This window comes from Chiloscyllium punctatum, chromosome 27 (assembly GCF_047496795.1).
Source record: "Chiloscyllium punctatum isolate Juve2018m chromosome 27, sChiPun1.3, whole genome shotgun sequence".
In the NCBI taxonomy this organism is placed as follows: Eukaryota; Metazoa; Chordata; class Chondrichthyes; order Orectolobiformes; family Hemiscylliidae; genus Chiloscyllium; species Chiloscyllium punctatum.
In genome coordinates, this window is record NC_092765.1 from 48,673,076 (window position 1) to 48,696,593 (window position 23,518).

Below are 23,518 nucleotides of genomic sequence, written 5' to 3' on the forward strand. Positions count from 1 at the left end.
TGACATTTTATTCAATCCCTCCATGATCATGTCACTGAGTTTTCACTGGATCAGACCATGTCTTCATACTAATCATTCATTGGCGGATAAAACCATTACACTCATTCCAGTATCTAGTTTGAACTTGAAACTACATTCATTGGAATATATATCTGCTGTAATGGCTATATGTGTGAAAACTTTTATTTTGAAATCTGTAAAAGTAGGGATTTTGCTTCAGCACATTTTGCTTAAATGTACAGTTGTTCTGCAGTGATAATATTCTGCCATATTTGTAGGATACCGCCCATGATTTGTTTTTTGGCATCACAGTGCAGTCAGGGTTTTATGATATCTTGCATTTTTTCCAAGCAATTATAACATCTTTGGTGCTTCTTTCTTGCTGGGCTTTCTGCTAGAATGGATCTGCTCCTGCCACAGTTAAAATACCAGTGAGCCTGGGATTAGGCCTTTAAGTTTCCTAATTTTCCTAAAATCAGTTTTGTAAAACATTGCTCTTCATGAAGAACTGTTCCTCTAAAACACTTCACAAGCTTCATTTCAAGTCTAATGAAGTCCACAGATCATCCTCCTTCCCTATTATCCCCCTCAATTATTTGTTTTCATTTCTCAACTTTATTGCCGCTTTAATAGCTTATTTTCAATTGTGATTTTTCATTTCTATCAGTGGTTTCTGTAATGTTATAGTTTATAAAAGATTATGCTTGGGACTGTTCAAATAGCACCTTTTATAATGATGTGCTTAAAGAACTGGTCACTGAAGAATTCTGGAGCAAAGACTTTTCTCCACCTCTCACTATTGCCTGCCCTTTTTGTCTGCCTCACTGGGCCATTGTGATTTTTCTAATGTGTGGTTTTCTTTAGATTGCACTATAATGTAGTCTTATCTTAGTTTTGCTTTTAGATTTCTATACTTGCATTTTTCAACCAGCCTATAAAAGTCATTCATCAAATTTGGTTTGCTTGTCTTCTGAACTCTTGTTGAATTTAGTCCTTCCCAGAATCTTGTTGTTCTTCCGGAGGAATAGGAAATTCCCAAAAATCCTTTAGATAGAACTTTCAAACCCATGACCACTTCCATGTAGAAGGACGAGGGCAGCAGACACATGGCTACACCACTATCTGGAAGTTCCCATCCAAACCATTCATCATCCTGACTTGGAAACAAATCGTCATTCCTTCCACGTTGTGGGGTCAAAATCCTGAAGTACTCTCTCAGGGCCTTGTGTGTCAATATACAGCAGGCGGACTGCAGCAATTCAAGAAGGTAGCTCACCATCCTTTCTCAAGGGCAACTAGGGACAGGCAATAAATGCTGCCCAGCCAGCCATGCCCATGTCCCATGAGTGAATTTTTTAAAAACTTGCTATTGGCTTAACAATGCTTCACCTTCCTCTGTGGTCTAATCAATGCCTTACAATAATGTTGTTTTTCAAAGAAGTGAAGTAACAATTTGTTACCTTGAGAATTTATTTTTCTATGAAGCCTTCATTTTTGAGGTTAATATGGTCCTTCCACCTGCCTAAATCTCTGGATAGTATAATTTTAGGATCAATAGAATTTTAAGCTTTTAACAGTTTAATGGAATTTTATTTTTTATCTTCCTAGATCAAACCTTTCCCACATCGTTCAGCCTCTCACTAACTCCTACTGTCTCGCTCTTGCAAATCCCATTTTGTAAATGGTGCAAAAATATTGAAACTTACTTTGCTTTAACTCAGTTCAATAATCTTGCCACTTCCTTCCCATGGTATATTGGGTATTTTCAGGTTTGATTTTGTTATTTCTTTGCTCCCTCATGTAATAGTGTCAATCTTAAACCCAGACTGAAGGGTTTTTATTTGACACCTTTGCTAGGAATCTGGTTTTCCCAGTGCTCCCTGGCTAGTGTGTATTTAAAATCAATTTTGACAATTTCTAAGAGTTGTTTATCAGATCCACCATTTTGACTAGGTCTCTGGTTCAAAGCTTATGATTGCTAGATTGGAGTCTTCTTCACAGTCCAGTGTGTTGCTGTTTACCACTTGAATGGCTTTGCTTTGAACTTTCTGACCTTCCCTCCCTCCAATTCTTCTGTGGAACAGTCTTGGAATTCTTCTTGCCAATTTCTGCAATTTTGGCACCACTTTTCCAGATCTGACTGTTGTTCTTTTTAAAGTTAAATTTCCAGTGTTTGGGGGCCCATCACAGCTGCCACCATTATCTATGTTAAATAATCTAACTCTGCAGAGACAACTGAGTTATTGTTATGTTCAAACGACAACTAATTAATTATATATTATAGAACGATATACAGTACACAACCAGATGTTACATCACTGAAGCTATGATCATTCTCTCTCAAGTTTGTGTTCTCTTATATCATCATTACAGAAGGGGCTATTTAAACAGTCCCAAGCATAACCTTTTACAAAGTATAATATTACAGAAACCACTGATAGAAATGAAAAATCACGATTAAAAATAAACTATTAAAGGGACAATAAAGTCGAGAAATGAAAACAAATAATTGAGGGGGATAATAGGGAAGGAGGATGATCTGTGGACTTCATTAGACTTGAAATGAAGCGTGTGAAGTGTTTTAGAGGAACAGTTCTTCATGAAGAGCAATGTTTTACAAAACTGGTCTTAGGAAAATTAGGAAACTTAAAGGCCTAATCCCAGACTCACTGGTATTTTAACTGTGGCAGGAGCAGGTCCATTCTGTGCAGAAAGCCCAGCAATAGCTGTATGGGTTGGGTGTTGGGCAAGGTGGATAGCTTCCTCTCAAGGCCTTCCCCCATCCCTGAAGTCCACCTCCCTCATCGACCTTATCCCTGTTGATGAAACCCTGTCCCTCCAATCTGCCTGTGGCTCTTCAGATAGTGGAACTGCTTGTCATCTCGGTGACAACTACTGACCCACATGGCCAGCAACTTTCATAAGCAGGCATCTCACCTTAAAACAATCAATCTTGCTTCCATTGTTAAATTGCTACAGCACAGCCATCAGAATTGTTTTTCACCCTATTTACTAATATCAGTCAGCTAATTGAGTCACCCCAAGCCATTCAGATGCAGATGAATCATGACATCTAATTTTCCATCAATGATGATATCAACAAGTAATATTGTCAGATCACAAATTAGCAGCTAAATCACAACACCAAGTATCTGTAATGACAGATTATGCAGTTTAATTTTGCAGTTCTTTTTTTTACCTTTGTGAACAAGTATAAAAGCTGTCTTTTATTGACAAAACTAGTCAGGTTACTGGTTTATTTTTAGAAGTTGTTGACACTTCTTCCAATTTTTGTCAGCTAAATCATCCTCGCAAATTAAAACAAGCCGACTCTAAGTTTCGAACTAGAAAAATGCCAAGCTAGTTGTACTCAAGGCCCAGGTAAAATGGGACCATTTGCTATGAAAGTAATTCTAAATCGTGTCTCCAGCCCCATTCTGTGCGAATTGTCTGGTCAAAGCAACGTATTAGAAAATGATACAATGACTTTGGTACCTCTGAAGCAAGGGATAGGGAGGGGAGACTTCAGTCACATCTGCTACTTTTGACCAGGAATTTCAGTGCGCGTGGTCACTTTTAGATGAAAATGGATAACGTTGAGCAATACCTCAGTGTTGATAGGGTACTGAATGCACCAATAGAGAGATTGACTTGTAACTTTTCTATTCTCAGGAACAAACTATACCTTTGGAGCAGTCATGGGACACCTTCACAAATCCACCTGCCAACACACTTCATTTAGACAGCCAGGAGAACTTAGAACTTCATTCGCCAGAGTGGGAAACATCTGCCACAATCCCTTTGGATACATCTGAAGGAGACTTTCAAACTGAAGTTTGAAGAAGGTTCAGAGGTAAAAACAAACTGACAAAACAACAAACTTGAAATATATATTTTCACACTGATGCTTTGAGAAGAATTTTCGTGTGTTGAATTCTCAAATATTCCTGAAGAAAAGTGGAGTTATTATTTTCAATGTTCTCACTACAACTGAAAGGTGAGACACCAAGACTGAGTCTGTGAAACTAAGTTCCAGATCTGCGTGCTGAAGACCCTATTTCCTATACAATTTTCTTTTGCTGTGCTCTATGGACCCACAACCAAGACTAAAAGGATTCAGGCACCATCTGTCATTGACACAACTAAGTTTAAGATGAAATTAGTTTTTAGTAAGACTTCATCACTTTTTTGTCTCAACATCTAATTGAGAAAAGACAATCAGGCAACAGTTATTTCAAAAATACTCTTGTATTTACTTTATTGTTCTCTTTTGGTCCTGAATTTTGCAATAGCTGCTTTTCTGTAAACCTTTCATTTGTTTTTTTTGCTGTTTCCCCCATCCAATAATACTTTTCTGTCCAAGATTTTCTGAAAAAGAGCCAAGGGAGTGATTGTGTAAGGCCCTGTGCTCAGTATGAAGCTTTATTAAAAGTAAGCACAGGCCACAATGAGAGTATTAATGAAAGAGTGCCAGTTTTTGATCATATTCGTGACTCCTGAAGTTTTCAAATTTGAGAAGAAAGTCTCACATAATTACTCCTGCCTACAATCATGTTGAGATCGTAGGTGCAGAATCACTAAAAATAGATGAGTTCTTTACCTAGCCTGCCCTCCGTGAGTTAACACAATTAGTTGCAGTCTCGCTTAATGCTGCTCTCTGCTGGTTTCAACAACCAGCTGTAAAGTCAGAATTCCACCTGATCTTTTGCTTTTACTACCTGCCGGTTAGATTATAAAGATTCCCAGTCGAAGTAGCTGTCTGGGGAACAAACTCAGTAATAATCACCAAATCCTTTTCTTAAAAGCTGATATATCGCTTCACATCAGAAATCTCTCACTTTTTTCTTCAAGCAAATGCATTTTTTATTTTCCCAAAAGCCCTTCACTTTTAAAAATGCAGGTGAATTCTCCACAGCTTATGGGAGATTGAGCTTATAGAAGAGCAAGTATTGAGCAGGGCTTCCCAAAGTGGAGTTCAGTTCCCCAAGTGGAGCTGCAAACTGACATTTTAGGGTCACAGGTTCTGAGGCAGCAATGGCCACCATAGACTTGGTCTCCAGATATAACTGATATATACTCCCTCTCTAACAGACCTCTGATCTTTTTGTTCTCATTGAAGGATCACAATAATCTTTCAAACCTCAAAATAGGGTCCGAGTGGAAAACATTGGGAACACTTGTAAAGGTTTGGGTATGGGGTGGGGGGGAGGTGTGAAGCATAAGACTAGGGTACAGATTTGTAATGAAGTTTGTGAGAGTTGTGCTCCGAGATGCTGAAGTAATTTTTTTATTATTGTTCCTAGAAAACTTGATCCAATTAGATTTTTGTTCTGTGCAGACATTTCATAGATATGTTTAACACACAATGAATGCATCACATGTTCATATTATAAATAAATATATAGGTCTTGCATCTAACATTTGTCTGTCACACTTCCAAGTGTCAGGCCCAAAAACGAATATCAAACATGTACCTGATTAATTGAAACATAATTTTCATGAGACTTTGGCAAATCATCACAGAACGAGCTTCAAACATACCAACAAATAAACAGGAAGCAGGATCAATAACTATTTGATCTCTTTCATCAGAGCTTGTCAATAAATTTTTGTTCCTTTACTATTGTCATTCTATCCCTCATGAACCTATATGAAAATAAAAGGTATCTATTTAAATTTGTTAAATCAGCAAACCATCAACCCATCTGTTTTGGGGTTTTCAGAATGGCTGGAATATTGAGGAGTTGTAACAAGCCAAATTCGGTTTTGTCAAAGCAGAAGCTTTCATTCCTTACATTCCTGAAGGATTTTTCGTGGGCAGCACGGTGGTTCAGTGGTTTGCACTGCTGCCTCACAGCGCCAGGGATGCAGGTTCGAGTCCCACCTTGGGCGACTGTCTGTGTGGAGTTTGCACGTTCTCCCTGTGTAGGTTTCCTCTGAGTGCTCTGGTTTCCTCCCACAATCCAAAGATGTGTAGGCCAGGTGAATTGGCCATGCTAAATTGCCCATAGTATTAGGTGCATTAGTCAGGGTAAATATAGGGTAGGGGAATGGGTCTGGATGGGTTACTCTTCGGAGGGTTGGTGTGGACTTGTTGGACTGAAGGGCCTGGTTTCCATAGTGAAGGGAATTCAATCTAATTTGCCATTGATTGAACTAGACCCTGTGAGCTTCAATTAAGTTTCTTATTTTAGATTCCAAACTTAAAAGATATCTAACCTTTCTAAGAGAAATTATGAATATATTAATTACAACAGATTTTTAAAAATCAGCTTGTTTTGTAAACAAATTACATAAATGTGCAGGCTGCAAATGAGAAAACTGTGATATTAAGTATCAGAATGAAATAATGTTTTTTCAGTACATTTCCCATATCTTGAAGTTTACTGTAATGCTTCCTTTCCAGCCAAAAATAAATCTAATGCTTTCAATACCAATATCCCTTCGGTGAGCTTTACGTTCACCAGCTGGGATTTCAAAGACTTTGCTGATGAGAAATAAAAGGCAGGGTTGCAAGGGAGGGGTTAGTTGATAATTTGGAGGAAAAGTCACTATGGCATTTTGCCAGAAGCAGGGAGTATGGCAAAATATTTTTGCCCATAGGTAAATTGCATCAAATGTAGCCCATTAAGGATCTCTTGCCCCTAGCACGGGTAATTTACTAGTGACTGGTATATCATCACTGCATGGTGAGAATGATCTTGGAGAAAGAGCCCTCCTAATGAAGCAGATAGGATGGGCTGTCATCATTTAAATATCAAATGGCAGCTTACTAGCTGCTTAATTGGCATAAATTCTAGTTGAGCACTCCAAAACAGTGGAGACAGTGTTGCCCCCCTCTTCCCCCCCCCACCTCCACTGTCAAATCCGAAGCAAATTGGCACATTTCCGATTGCTGCCTGTTCTATGATGTGTTTTTTCTCAATCTGATATTCATGAAGTTAACAGTAATTCCAGTCTTAGTAATTCCACTGACAGTAATTCCTCTTTTATAGGGCAATCTCATCTGATTCCACTTCCCCACTTTTTGTTTTTAGCTGTCAGTTCCCAACCCTCGCCGATCTAGTTAACTCCCTTTGGAAATCAGATATGGAATCAACTTCTACCATCCTTCCAGGTAGCGCCTTTGCAAATCTTTTCAATTCTCCCAGTGTAAACAATTCACCCCTCTAAATCTTCTGTCAATGATTTTGAATCTATGACCTCCAGTACTAGCTGAATTGCTAGAGAGAATTTCCTCTCTCAAAATTCTCAATCTTGAAATTTCTTAACCTTTTGCTTTCCAACTTCCCTTTGAAGTGAAGTTTGTCATTCCTGGTTATATCTTAAAAAAACCTCCTTTCAACTTTTACTGAGTACTTTACATCTCAAAGTGTGGCACGAGAATTGTCCACATGCTCTATATGAAACATTGATTTATATTGTGCTAGTGTTTCGCTGTTATATTCCATTCTTCAGTTTATGAACTCAAGTAAGCCTCTTTAACTTGACCTGCCATCTAAGATCTCTGCTCATCTGCAACTTTCAAAATGTTGCCATTTGTAGATTCATGTCTTTTTACATTAGTCCTTCAAAATTCTTTGCATTGAACTCTATGCACCATGCTTCTCTCCACTTTATCACATAACTGGATATATCTAGGCAGCTAAAGGTATACAGGGTACAATCCTGATTCACATTCTCTCTAATTCTTTGCCTTCATGTTGTCAAATGGCCTATTTCAATGCTGTTTTTTTGAGCTGTCAATCTTGTTAAGTGTTATCACATCATTGTTTATTAGCTGATCACTTTTTGCTTGTTTTCTAGGTTGGAATGAATGAGGTAAATACAGTCATCTTGTAAACTTGATAATGTTTTTTGCCTTTTTTTTAATGTCACAAATGTTATTCACAGGGCTAAGTTTCTCAACTTAGTCAGAAACCAAGATAATATCCAAAAGGTAGATTTTCTGTGGCGAGTAGTTCACCTGCTGATGCTCAAGCCCTTTCGCATGTACAAAATACAAGTCACAATGTGACAGAATTCTCTCTGTTTGCCTGGATATCTGCACCTGCAACAACTTGACAGGTTGAAGCATCCCCATCTATTGACAGCCTATCAACCTCCTTAAAAAACAAGTTCTTCCTCCACTGATACACAGCAGCTGCAATATGTATTATCCTCGGAATACCTTTCAGAAAATTGAATATGATTCTTCAGCAACAAATTACAAAACTGCCATCTCTATTATCTAAAGTAGCAGGAGAACAGATGCATTGGAGCATGCTATAAGTTCCCCTTTAAGTCACACTATGACAACTTGGAAAAACGCCACCATTCCTTCAACATTGCCAGGTCACAATCCTGGAACGCCTTGCCATCCAACACTGTGGAACTACATTCACCACAGACCTCGGCAGTTCAAGAGAACTCATTTCCTCAAGGGCAATTAGGGGTGGACAGTAATTTCAAAAAATATCATTTTTATAAAATCAAACATCATTCTGATGTACTCATTAATGTTCCTTTATCCTTGATAACTTGAGTGCCCACAATTGGTTGTTTTCTGAGTAATTTTTACAGAGGTCTATGCTGTGACTGTTTTTGTCTACATTAGTTTAGTACAGTTCCTACCCATTCAGCTACACTTTGTTATTTCATGAAGATGAAATTTGGTCCCATCAGGTATAAGTACAACATATATATATATGTTGATGACATGCCTGACACATCACACCCAAAGTGTAACAGAGAAATTATTTTTAACATGCAAGACTTCATATATACATATAGAAAGAGATAGATTTGATGTCAAGAACACATTGATGTTGAATGAATGACTTTTTATGGTATGTTTCTGATAATTTTGAAGAAATAGTAAACTAGATTGCTCCAGACATATTGTTTGAAGACTGGAAAATATTAGGATATTGACTGTGTGGTATTTCAGATTTCCTAATGCAATAAAGTAAGTTGGATCACTACAGGAATAGTGTCGACTGCTTTAAAAAGAAAAGGTAAGGTGAAGGCCTTTGAGAAAGCTCTTAGTACCAACAGAGCATCTTCCTATATGGATTAAACAGATGCTGGTCTCCCTTCTAATAGTTAAATCTACATACACTTGACGTTTGCACACATCAGGGATATAATGGCACTGTGTTTATATTACTGCACCACAGGCTGTGACTAAAGTTCCAGAAATTTAACTTAATAATCCGTCCAAGACAGCTGGGGAATTTAAATGTAATTAAGTAAAATTGAAATATGAACCATAAGAAATGACACCAAGAAAGGACCATGTCCTCGAACCTACCCTATTATTCAGGGTATGAACGACCTCCTTGTCTAAATTGTACTTTCCCATCCAATTCTCATAGCTTTTGATTCACTGAGAGTGAAAAACGAATCAACTCAGCTTAAATATATTTAATGATTTATTGACTATCCAAAAGCATCTTGGTTAAGAATTCCAAAGATTCACATCTCAGCATGAATAGTTTTTCTCTTATCACAACCCTAAATGCTATAAACCGGTTTCTGTAATTAGCAACAAATAACTTGTATTACTAAAACCAAACTGAAGTGGTGTCACCATGTTGTCCATCATCCATCCAGGGAAGCAGACTTTCAATGACTACCGTGTTAAGCCTTTTGGTCTTCTATGCTTTAATTAGCTCACCTTTCATCCTTCTAACTTCCGAGCATAGACACAACTCCAATATATCTGTTCAGAGTTATTATTACACACCTGTGGTGCAGGTGGGACTTGAATCCAAGCCTCTTGGCTCAGAGATAGGGACACTAATACTGTGACTCGAGAACCTCTTCTCGGTAAAATTTACTCAGCATCCCATCAGTAGATAGCCCTGTCATCCCAGCAACAATCTAGTTAATGTTTACCATATGGCCTTCCACAAAAGTATACCATTACTAAGGAATGCAAACCAAATCTCTGCACAGGCTCCAGTTGCAATGTCATTGAAGCACGTTACAAATGTAAGATTTCTTGCCCTCGTACCATAAGGCCCTTGCAATAATGGCCAACATGCCATTTGCCTTTAGAAATTATTTATTAATTGTTACTATGATCAAGGTTGGAGGGGACACTGTTTCCTCTTCTATCCCTCACCTCTCCTGGTCACAACAGATTTTTTAAAAATTAATTTATGGGATGTAAGCATGACTGGCTTTATTTCCTGTGTTACGTATAGATACATACAAGTACATATATCTACCTTTTTAATAATATTATTACACATACATACATGCACACCATCCAGCATGATAAAACCACCTACTTGATTGGGATGGCATCAAACATTATTTTCCGACACCATCAATGTTTCATCACAGTGATGTACACCATTCATAAGATGCACTCTGAAATTCACCAAGGCTCCTTTCACAGCACCTTCCAAACCCACAACCACCACCATCTAGAAGGACAAGGGCAGCAAATAATTGGGAACACTACCACCTTTAAGCCACTCACCATCCTGACTTCACTGTTATTGAGTCAAAATCCTAGATCTCCCTCCCTAACAATACCTACACCAAATGGACTGCAGCAGGTCAAGAAGGCTGGTCAAGGGTACTTATGGTCAGGCAATAAATGCTGACTAAGCTAATGATGCTACACATTCTGTGAATGAATTTTGAAATATCAAAAATCTGTGGAGAAACAAAAAATTGAAAACTCTGTGAAATGTTAAAATATTTTGGCCATGTGATTGTTAAACTCATGAAAAACAGATAAGCCATGGATTGTCATAAAATGGTGTTCCCAAGTTATTCCACCTATACAGCTGCTGACACTAGAGTATCATTTTATTCTTCTATAAGAAGCAAGCGGGTAACTAGAGAAAGGATTGGTCCACTAAAGGAAATGAAGGAAGGCTGTGTGTCGATAGGAGGATAAAGAACTGGTTGGACAACAGGAGACAGAGAGCAGTAGTTGAAGGGAGTTTCTCGAAATGGAGAAAGGTGACCAGTGGTGTTCCACAGGGGTCAGTGTTGGGGCCACTGTTGTTTATAATATACATAAATGATCTGGAAGAGGGAACTGTTTGTATGATCAGCAAGTTTGCAGATGACACTAAGATTGGTGGAGTAGCATAAGTGGAGTAGCATAAGTGACTGTCAAAGAGTACAGGAGGATATCGGTAGACTGGAGAGTTGGGCGGAAAAATGGCAGATGGATTTCAATCCAGACAAATGTGAGACATTTAGGCAAGACTAATTCTAGAGCGAAATATGTAATGAACGGAAGAGCCTTGCGAAAAGTTGATGGGCAGAGAGATCTGGGAGCGCAAGTCCATTGTACCCTGAAGGTGGATAGAGTGGTCAAGAAGGCATTTAGTATGCTTGCCTTCATTGGACGGGGTATTGAGTATAAGAACTGGCAAGTCATGTTAAAATTGTACAAGACATTGGTTCGGCTGTATTTAGAATATTGTGTACAGTTCTGGTCGCCACATTACCAAAAGGATGTGGACACTTTGGAGAGGGTGCAAAGAAGGCTTACAAGGATGTTGCCTGGTATGGAAGGTGCTAGTTATGAAGAGAGGTTGAGTAGTTTAGGTTTGTTTTCATTAGAAAAAAGGAGATTGAGGGGGGACCTGATTGAGGTTTACAAAATCATGAAGGGTATAAAGTTAAAAATCACACAACACCAGGTTATAGTCCAACAGGTTTAATTGGAAGCACACTAGCTTTCGGAGGGACGCTCCTTCATCAGGTGATAATGGATGGCTCAATCCAAACACAGAATTTATAGCAAGAATTTATAAAGTGATGTAACTGAAATTATACATTGATAAATTGATTGTCTGTTAAGCCTTTCATCTGTTAGAATACAGTGATAGTTTCACTTCTTTCATGTGTAAATCACAAAACTTTTTTTAAAAAGTTGCATTCTCGGGTTAGCTGTTAACAATGGTGATAGCTAGACAATATGTTGAAGGTGTTGGCCCCCTGTGTTCTCTATCTATGCCATGATGTTTAGATTGATTCTAATCTAAAAAATGGGATAACGGAGTTTTACATAAATTCATGCAGTTTTTGAGCTCAGAGTTTAGAACTCCCAATCTAAACATCATGGCATAGACAGAGAACACAGGGGGCCAACACCTTCAACATATTATCTTGCTACCACCATTGTTAAGAGCTAACCCGAGAATGCAACTTGTTTTTTAAAAAAGGTTTTGTGATTTACACATGAAAGAAGTGAAACTATCACTGTATTCTAACAGATGAAAGGCTTAACAGACAATCAATTTTTCAATGTTCAATTTCAGTTACATCACACTAAATATTTGCTATAAATTCTGTGTTAGGATAGAGCACTCCACTATCACCTGATGAAGGAGCGTCGCTCCGAAAGCTAGTGTGCTTCCAATTAAACCTGTTAGTCTATAACCTGGTGATGTGTGATTTTTAACTTTGTACACCCCAGTCCAATACCGGCTTCTCCAAATCATGAAGGGTATAGACAGGGTGGATAGAGACATGCTTTTTCCCAGGATAAAGGATTCAGTAACGAGAGGTCACGCTTTCAAAGTGAGAGGTGAAAAGTTTATGGGGGATACACGTGGCAAGTACTTCACACAGAGGGTGGTGGGCGTTTAGAACGTGTTGCCAGCAGAGGTGGTAGAGGCAGGCACGGTAGATTTATTTAAGATGTGTCTGGACAGTTGCATGAGTAGGTGGGGAGCAGAGGGATACAAATGCTTAGGAATTGACAGAAGGTTTAGACAGGACATTTGGATTGGCTCAGGCTTGGAGGGCCAAAGGGCCTGTTCCTGGGCTGTAAATTTTCTTTATTCTTTGTTCTATTGCTGTTGTACTAAATATCTTTTCTTGATCAAAAGTGTCCTTTGTTTAGAAGTTCAAGATATTGCATTCAGTTCAAAGACATGTTCAGGATGGGTAACATGGCCTTACCAGTGATATCCATATCTTGAGACAAAAATTAAATAAAACACAAGCTTTTAAAGGTATTTGGATAAGTACATGACTAAGAATGGTTTAGAGGGATATGGGCTAAACATAAACAGGTGGGACTAGCTAAGTTTGAGAACATGGTCAGTATGCACTATTTGGACTAAAGAATCTGTTTCCACACTGTATACTATCTCTTCATAACACTGCATACTGTCTATGTTGCTTTGATGGGTACACTCAAATCTGTCTGAGTATCAATGTTTTAAAGTTACACCCATTTATGAAAATATTTTTCTTTATTATTAGCATTTTGTGATGTTACCGTTTGTCCTGTCTCTTTGCAGCCACGGTGTTCTTCTCTCAGTTTACAGTTCCACCTAGTTTTGTTTCATCAGCAATGTGTTTTTTTGTCTGTCATTTGTACATATTGTAAATAGCTGAGGCCCCAGCTCTGATTCTTGTGGCACTCCATTGCTCATAATCTATCAACTTGAAAGGCCCTATTTATCCTACTCACTTTCCAGTCCATGACACAATCTTCAGAATGCTAATATAGTACCCTTTGTGTGATTTGTATTGAATGTCTTTTCAACATGCAAGTATTAGTAACACACCTTTATCTTCCCAGCTAGTTAAAAGTCTTTTGTGAAATCATGTTGACTTTAGTCATATGCTGATTTCTAGTACATAATTAAAACTTCTTCAATAATAGATTGCAGAATTTTCCAGAAATTTGTATGAGGCTATCAAGTCTGTAGTTCTGTTTCCTCTCTCCTTCCTGAATGCCAGTGTTAGATTTCTTACAATCTGTTGGGCCAAAATCCACCCTCCTCTCTGACATATCGCCTTCATCCTCGCCCCCATCCACCTATTGTACTCTTTGCTACCTTCTCCCCACCCCACCGCACCTCCCTCCCATTTATCTCTCTACCTTGGCGGCTCCCTGCCTTTCAGACCTAATTTAAGGGTTTTTGCCCAAAACGTTGATTTTCCTGCTCCTTGGATGCTGCCTGACCTGCTGTGCTTTTCCAGCACCACTCTAATCTAGATTATGTTCAGGTTGAACTGAAGAGTCTGTTTCCGTGCTGTATGACTCGATGGCTCTATATCAATAAAGATAGAATTAGGGAAATTTAAGCAACTGTTGGACGTGCACATGGACAGCAGTGAATTGAGGGGTGCGTAGGTTAGCTTATTTTATTTTAGATTAGGAATAATCCTCGGCACAACTTCGTGGACCAAAGCGCATGTTCTGTGCTGCACTTTTCTATGTTCTATGTAACCTGGCAACTGGAACTAACTGCCTAAAAGGATGGTGTAGGTAAAAACCCTCATGACACTTAAGAAATATTTAGATGGTCACTTTAAGTTCCACAGTAAACAAGGCTATGCGCCAAATGCTGGAAATTAGTTCTAGGTAGTTATTTGATGACCAGTGTGGACAGAATGGATCAAATAGACTCCTTCTGAGCTAGAATACTCTGACTCTATGATTCTAAATTTATAGCAAGCTACAATTTGGAACAAAAGAAAACAATTTCACTGGCTACTGCAGGGAAAACTAAAATCTAAAAGAGGAAGTAAAATCATTTCTTTCCCTGTCCCTCACCTTCCCCCCACCACATATCAAATTCCCAACTCTAGCACTCTAACCCCTCTGTTTATGAAAAGCTCCACACTAAAAAAAAACATTTATAGATTGCCACTTCGTTCGTTAATATCCTGCAGAAAGAAAAATATGTTCTACTGCAGACTTGGCCCTAGATAACAGCATTGGATTGACTTTTAATTGCACTCAGAAATGGTGTAGCAAGCCTCACAGTTATAGTCAAGCTGATGGCATATTAATCCCTACTCAAGGGAAACCAACTATTTAACGTGACTTTGTCAGTACACCTACATCCCATACTTTTCTTGAAAACTGGCATATTGCAGACTGTTCTATGTGGTTCAGGGTCACTTATCATTAGGATTTTCTCTGCTGGATGCCTGATGGAGCTTCTCTTGACTACTTGTGTGTATCTGTACTCTCTGACTCCCTGCTATTGCTGTTTAAAATATTTTTAAATGTAACAAAAATAAGTTGGCTTATAGGCATCTGCAAAAATGCTCATACCTCTAACATTTGCAGCTTTTGCTAAACTCTTCACCATATTGTATTTGTCAGGTGTTAGGCCAACCATTGATTTTTCTATCCATGTGAAATTAAACCAGGCTCTTTCCATGATATTTCCCTGAGATGCCAGTGTTAAGGTTGAAAGTTGAAATTACTTTTAATCAACAGGCATGTCATGACAAACCTCTGTGTCCAGTGGAATATGAACCTTGATTCTCTGACCCAGGGATACTGCTATGCCACTGGACCCTCTGAGGTTGTAAGTTTGATCAATGCATCAATCAGATTGCTTGATGGATTACTTAACCCAATATCACCCTGAGATTTAGTAATGGCTAATTTTCTCCCTGAAGACTTTGACAAAGAAAGTGCAGCTATTTCTTGGGGGTGGAATAGGGTCAGATTTAAAGGTGGAACAGTCAATCTTTCACATGGATTTGGACTGCAGCTAAATTTATCAGGAAGCCCTAGCATTCACAAATGTGTATGCAAATGAGGAACTGAATGCACTTTGTCACTGTTTGTAGCAACGGTTAAACAGAATTTGGTCTTAGTCTGCTCAGGATTCTTCAATTTTCCTTGCAGTAACCAATAAATCGTAAGGTTATCTTTTAAAATAAAACTGAGATATCTTTGTGGTGAAACAGGACAGATTCTCCCTCCCCTTGCACAGCATCATTATTCTCATCCAATAGTGGGTCCCTCCTGGGACTTGTCTTGTAGGTATTACTAGCAGGATAAGCAAAACAAGACACAGCTTCTTAAACTTGGCAGGTTCCCTGTGGAGGTATAGCAGTCCCCCTCCAGCTCACACAAAAAAACATAAATGAGACCTGTGGACCAATTTCAGGCCAGTATCAGGCCTCCCAAAGGGGAGTAGGCTATGCACCCACTGCTGCTTATTGTCCCTTTGACTCTCCACTTCCATCTTAATTATTTCTGCTTACTTAACTTCCATATTCTTCTTACTCGTCATTTGGAAGTAACAAGGGATTTGGAACATATTTTCCACTTGCATTTCTATCCAGTTACACCAAAGAGATGCAGTTTGATGGAGTCTCTATCAGCAATGCATTAGCAAAACCTTAAGAATAATTTTCCCAGAAAACTAACATGGTACAGACCAGGTAACCAGATCTCTCCCTCTTAGAGGTATCAAAACAAAATTGGAACTTAAATAGCTTGAATTTCATTCTCAGCTTCAACAATTCTACTGAATGATTAGTCCTTAAAAGTAATCCAGCTCAGAGATACTGATCTTCAATACGAGTAGTTCCTCTATAACGCAATGGTTGCGTTCTTGTACAACCCCACATTATAGAAAAATCATTCATTCGAAACAGCACTTAAAATGTCGGCGATGTAATTGCATTACAGCCAACACCTGTTTTAAAAGCTCATGCTTTAGAAAGTGTTCCCAGTTCATCAATCATGTTACAACGAAATGGCATTAATGAAACACGCGTTATAGCAGAATGACCTGTTTCTTGTTCGACACCAGGCTGATTTCCCTTTCACCAGTTCTATCCATCACTCTTCTTTATCTGCAAAATGATTTGCTTCCTTCTTAAACATTTACCCTCCTACACTAAAAGCTTAACACTGACATTTGTTATCTTTCTGCTGGACCTCTCAGATAGCCCCCTGGCTCAGTGGTTAGCACTACTGCCTCACAGCGCCAGGGTCCTGGGTTCAATTCCAGCCTTGGGCGACTGTCTGTATGGAGTTTGCACATTCTCCCTGTGGCTGTGTGGGTTTCCTCACAGTCCGTGATGTGCAGGCCAGGTGAATTGGCCATGCTAAATTGCCTATAGCGTTAGGTACATTAGTCAGAGGGAAATGGGTCTGGGTGGGTTACTCTTCAGAGGGTCAGTGTGGACTTGTTGGACTGAAGGGTCTGTTTCCACACTGTCGGGAATCTAGTTTTAAAAAAAACTTCTCCAACTCCCTCATGAACATCACCATTTTAACTTTGCCTTAATTAAAAATGTCTAGAAGGTTACTTCCTGCTTTTGTGCTTTTCCCCTGTTAACCCTCTTTTTTTCCCTCCAATCACTAACATTTTTTCGTTCCTTTTTTCCATTTATTTCTGTATTTTGTATCTAAGATCTGTACCTAGGTACTTTGTACCTAAGATGGCAACATAAGGGGCAACACTTAAAATGTTTCACTGTACTCCTGTACTTCTGTACTTGAGTACACATGACAATAAAGAGTATTCTAATTCTAATTCTATTGCCTCTGTGAGGCTTCTTTGCCCTGAATGGACCATGTCTTGGTATAAACCAGGTAATAATCAGCTAATAAACATGATTTGCAAATCTGCCAATTTTTATTTATCTTAAAGTAACCAAGAATGATTTCAATGACTGCTGTAGACAGATAAGCTGTTACAGTATTTACCACATCTAATAAAATTGTGTACTTATAGTGACACTGACAGACTTAATGAGCTTGTCCGGAATTGTGGTTTTATTTAAAAGTTGCAACATTTAAAATCTCTTTATGAACTTAAATGTACAAGAGGACCCTAGAGGCATACTTATTTATTGAGTACAACTTTCAACGAATCACAAAGAACCTCATCTGTCTTTTTGTCATGTTTCTGAATTTCTTCTCTTTCCAACAATAATGCATGAGGTAGGAGAGTCTATATTAATCATTTAAGTGATGATATCAAGAGTAATGTATCCAGTTTTGCTGATGTTGCAATGCTAAGTCAGCCAGTGAACTGTGAGGTGGGGGCACAGGATATGGAAGAATAAAGTTATTGGGCATCAGGATGGCAGATGGAGTACGCTAAGAGAAAATCAGAATCTTATTTAAATGGTAAGAGACTTCTAAACGTCGTCCTACGACAGTGTGCGAGGGATTAACCAGCTCACACCTCTCCAATGTTTTTGGCCAGCTGGAAAAAAGAGTTAAGAGGCAGAAAGGATGAAACCAAGCAATGCATCTGGCAATGACTGAGGATCTAGACACATCCAACCTGGTTCACCCTGCAGAGACCTCAAGACAATCGTCTGGAAAGACCTGTCCCACAGATATGTGAAGCTATGACATGGGGTAATCATATACCCAGATTCATACCTTTTCTCCAACTTAGCAGACTAGTTGATCACAATCCTGAAATCCATGAAAGGTGGTGACACTGTGCCATACTAAAGAGAGGCAGGGAGATGCTCTGACATTAGGCATCAGGTTAAACATGAGCAAGGAAACCACTGATTGCCACACTGTCAGCCATATTGAGCACCGATTGTCAGAGGGATTGAAGGTGATGAGCACAGACACTAGTATCAGTGGGGGAGAGGGTGGGCGGGCGTTGGGACTTCAATGTTCACCACCATGAATTACTCAATACCTACCTAATGACCAATTTGACTGAGTCCTGAAGGACCTTATATATTAGGCTGACCCTGAAACAAGTGATGAATGAAGCAACAAGAGTGAAAGAATACCCGTCTGATCTCATCTGCACCAATCTACTTGTTACAGATCCATATGTCTATGACAGTAATGGTAGGTGTGAGCAGAAAAATGTCCTTTTAGAAACAAGGTCCCATCTTTTTGCTGAGGACAGCCTGTATTGTGTTGTGCCTTCCTCCCACCCTGCAAAATGGGAGATGTTAAAAATTGATCCAGCTGCTCCAAACTGGGTATCCATGAATTGATATTTTGATTAGCAGCAGCTGGACTGTATTTCTCTAGAATCCATAACCTCATGATCCAGCATTTCCTTTACTCGTAAGCCAGGGGAGCAACCAGGATTTTGGAAAAACCGCCAAGAGCCGTACAAAGCATACCTAAAGATAAAGTGCACATGGACTGCAGTGGTTCAGAAGGCAGCTCACCACCACTTTCTCAAGGGTAACTACACACAGACAATATACATTGGCCCAGCCAGTGAGACCAACATCCGCTAAATGAATAAAAACAAAACCTGGTGAACGTACAACTCAGGATCATGTACATGCTAAACACCTGAGCAACTTGATCTCACAATCAATGGAATGAATCTAAACTCTGCAGTCTCATACAAATATACAAGTCACCCCACCCCTTCTAAACTCCAGTGGAGACAAGCCCAGCCTATCCAACCTATCTTCATTCCAAGTATTAGTCCAGTAAACCTCCTGTGAAGCACCTGTATGTAAGGCATTTATATCCTTCCTTAAATGGAGATTCAAAAAAAAATCTACACACGATATTTGAGGTGCCCTCAATAGCTGAAGCACAGCATTCTTACATTTCTCAGCATTTGCTGGGAAATATCATAGAATCCCTACAATGTGGAAACAGGCCATTTGACCCAACAAATCCGCACTGGCTCCTTGAAGAGTAACCCACCCAAACCCTACCCTATTACTCCACATTTACTCTTGACTAATGCACTTAACCTACACACCCCTGAACACTGTAGACAATTTAACATGGCTAAATCACCTAACCTGCACATCTTTGGATTGTGGAAGGAAACTGGAGCATCTGGAGGAAACCCACACAGACAAGGGGATAATTTGCAAATTCCACACAGACAGTCGCCCGAGGCTGGAATCGAACCCTGGCACTGTGAGGCAGCAGTGCTAGGCACTGTTGCCCTGCAAAGCTCAACAGGTCTGACAGCATCAGTGAAGAGAAATCAGAGTAAACGTTTTGAGTCCAGTGACCTTCCTCAGAACTGATGGTAGCTAGGAAAATGTGTTTTTTAAATGCAAAAGATAGAGTGTGGGAGGGAGTGAGGAGTAAACAACAGGTGGGGATGGAGCCCAAAGAGAGAGAAAACCACTGGACAGACAAAGGAGTGGATAACGATCTGGCTGGGAGGGTGAATAGCTGTTAATGGAGACTGTTAGTGGCTAACAATGGGTACTGTGTAATAGCAGGCTATTTGAAAACAAGGCCTACTGTGTGGGGTGGGGGCTAGGACATGGGGGAGAATCCACAGTTCTTTTGGCTTTTAACCTTACATTTCTGCTCAATTGTTTTAGTACTGGAGGAAAGCATCCCATTGGCTTTTTGATTATGTGCTGTATCTGTATTCCAAGTTTGCATTTTGTGTCTCATGCCCAGGCCATCCCACTGTGCTCTGGAGTTCTACAGTCATTCTCCATTTGTTTTTCGTTTCTTTTTATTCCTTCTACCAAAGTGAACAACTTTTCATTTTCCTACATTATACTGTATCTGCCAGATCTTTGCCCACTAACAAGAGTCCTTTTGCAAGCTCGTTACATATCGCTCCTAACCTAGCTTTGTGCCATCTGCAAATTTAGCCACTATGCCTTTGTTCCCCACAACTAAATTATTGAAATAAAAAGTAAAATCTTCAGGACCCAGCACCAACCACCATGGCATACATTCATTGCATCCTGCCAATCAAAGCCCCAGATAGCCAATTTTCTAGCCATGCCAATACGTTAGCCTTATACCATGAGGATTTATTTTCCACAATAATCTTTGATGTGGCGCCCTCTCAAATACCTTCCAGAAATCCAGGTACAACACATTTATAGGGTCCCCTCTATCCACAGTATTTGTTACTCCTTCAAAGAATTCCAATAAATTGGTTAAGCATGAAGTCCTTTAGACAAAACCATGCTGACACTTACCAAACTTGTCTAAGTATGTAGCTATAATATTTATGATCATCTCTTACCCCTTCTCTATGACACGCCAAGCTAATTTGTTTTCTGTCCTGCCTTCCTGAAGAGAGGGATTACATTTGTTACTTTCCAGTCCAGTCCCCAATGGAATCTTCCTGAATTAAGAGAATTTTGGAACATTGGCACCAATGCATCTTTTAACTCTTTAGCAACCTCTTTTTAAGAGCTTGGGATAAAATCCACCTGGAGTCAGAGACTTGCCAGCCCACAGTTCCAGCAGTTTTCTTGGCATCTCTTCCTTGTGATTGTAATTTCACCAAATTCTTCCAACCCTTCCCCCTCTTGATTTACTGGAATCCCTTATTTGTCATGAAGACACTCACAAAATATTTAATTTCATCTACCATTTCCTTATTGTCTCCAATTAACGCCCCATTCTCACTAATTTCTTCTTCCTGATTAAAGTTTTAATCATTTTCTGTTGCTGTTTTACATTCTGACCAAACATTTGGTATCGCTACTTGCCTTTGTGCAGTTACGTGCTTGTCCCTTCATTTTGATGCCTTCCCTAACTTTCCAGATAATCATGGATAGCGGGTCCTCCTTTTATATTACATAGTAAGGATGATCTCATTCTGAGTTTACTAAAAAATGCCCTTAAATATCTGTCACTGCGTTTCTGTCGATCTATCCCCTAGCCTAATATCCCAGTTCACTTTAGCTAGTTCAGCTTTCATGCCCACATTGTTGCCCTTATTTAGGCTTAGGGTTAATCTTCTCCCATTCAAATTGTAATACTGTGGTTGCTTTAACTGAGCCATCACGAAAGACTGTCACATTGCAAATGTAATATAACCTCTTTATTTGGTTCCAAAATGTGCTGTTCCAAGAAACATCTAAAAAATATCCTTTAAATTTCTCATCAGGTTACTACGGCTCATCTGATTTTTACAGTTTATCTGTAGATTGGAGTGACTTGTGATTATTGTCATCCCTTTATCATAAGCGCCCAACATTTATTCTTGTATACTTTATAAGAACCTTAAGGATTATAATCTCTGGACTATTACCTGATCAGCATGCTGATTGGTATAGGGTACATAAAATTAAAAGGATGAATGTGACTCCAAAACTGATGTGGGAGAAGTGAGGTCTAGTTTGGGGACCTACATTACAGGTACTGTTCGAGATCCCTCACTGATGACGTCTTTCACCTACATTTCTCACCTCCATCCAAACTGATTCTACATCATAATCTACTGAAATAAGGTCCTCTTTAATTGTTGCACCAATGCAGCCTTTGATTCACAACACTAACCCTCCACCTTCACCTAAATTCCTATTTTTCTTCAATTTCACATCATTCTCACTATTCAGGACTCCCTCTCATCCTGAAGCCTTTTCTCGAGATTGGCTTTAGATTAAGTTTATTTACTTCAAAATGCGCTATCAATTCATTTACTTTGTTACAAATTCCACATGCGTTCAGTTACAAAACCTTTAATTTTCCTTTTGGTTATCTTTGCAAGATCTAGGCTTAATTATAGCTGTCAACCAGGTTTGCTCTTCTCTCTCGATTAGAGTGGTGCTGGAAAAGCACAGCAGTTCAGGCAGCATCCAAGGAGCAGGAAAATCGACATTTCAGGCAAAAGCCCTTTGATGAAAGGCTTTTGCCTGAAACGTCGATTTTCCTGCTCCTCGGATGCTGCCTGAACTGCTGTGCTTTTCCAGCACCACTCTAATTTAGATTCTGATCTCCAGCATATGCAGTCCTCACTTTTGCTTTCTTTTTCTCTCTGTCCCTTCTTGCAATTCTCTGACCCTAATTTCCCCATTACTATTTTCATCTCTTACCTTGTCTCTTCTCTTTAATGTAACTCACCTTTCCACACTTAATCCCCTGTCCCACTGTTTCGTTTAACACCCTCTGTAATTCTGTGGTTTGTAAAAATACTGCCCCCAGCACAGTTCAAGTGTAGACTGTCTCAATTGTACAGTTTCCATTTTCCTCATTAATGGTGCCACTGTTCCCCAAACTAGACCTCACTTCTCCTACATCAGTTTTGGAGTCACATTCATCCTTTTAATTTTATGTACCCTATACCAATCAGCATGCTGATCAGGTAATAGTCCAGAGATTATAATCCTTAAGGTTCTTATAATTTAGTGCCTAACTTCTCAGATCCTCTTCCTAGACACAGCTATGTCATTGGTATCTACAAGGACTATGACCTCTCCCCCCACATGCAAGTTGCTTTTCATTCCTGAGCAGATCTCCCAACTCCTGACCCTGGGCAGGCAACACAGTCAATGGGACTCTCACTCTTTGCTGCAGAGAAGTGTCTAAAACCTTCTTTATTCTATCACCCACTACTATTCCTGTATTCCTTGTTGCTACTCCCACTGAATGCCTTCCTGTACCATGGTCAATTCACTCAGCCATCCTTCTTTCCTGCTCTCAGCCATGCAGGCCAAAAGAGAACATCCAGGCTATAGGGCAATTGCAGAGGCTGGCACTCCTGCCCTTTGGGTCCCCTTATCCCCACACTCACCCCTGACCACTTGCCAAATCAGAGTACTCTCACCCAACTGATGTGACTGCTTCCTGGGAAAAGAAATCAAAGCAAAGCATGAGCAACGTGCACAATCCAATCATCAAGATTTCATGTGAACTCATGAAATTATTCTCTCCCATAATATCATTAACGAAACAAATCTTATGGTCACTGTGTTAAAGAAACAGTTGTGTCCTTGATTTCATTCCTGCATATCAGTCAATTCTGATCAATGTCATTAAGCAGAATTCCAACAACAGCTGGTCAAGACTGAATGAATATTGTCTTCCAAACTCTCAACCATTTAGCCCACAGGTTGCTTA

At 39.4% G+C, this 23,518-nt stretch overlaps 1 protein-coding gene across 9 annotated transcripts in view; it reads left to right on the top strand.

Moving 5' to 3' along the window:
- adgrb2 (adhesion G protein-coupled receptor B2) overlaps nt 1-9,999 on the top strand; it is a 758,374-nt gene extending 748,375 nt beyond the window's left edge. For all 9 annotated transcript variants that reach the window (XM_072548607.1, XM_072548608.1, XM_072548609.1 and 6 more), the window contains one exon: nt 3,673-9,999. In XM_072548607.1, coding sequence (XP_072404708.1) covers nt 3,673-3,840 — 168 coding nt within the window. In that variant the 3' untranslated portion in view covers nt 3,841-9,999. The remainder of the gene's footprint in view (nt 1-3,672) is intronic.
- Nucleotides 10,000-23,518: the final 13,519 nt, after the last annotated feature.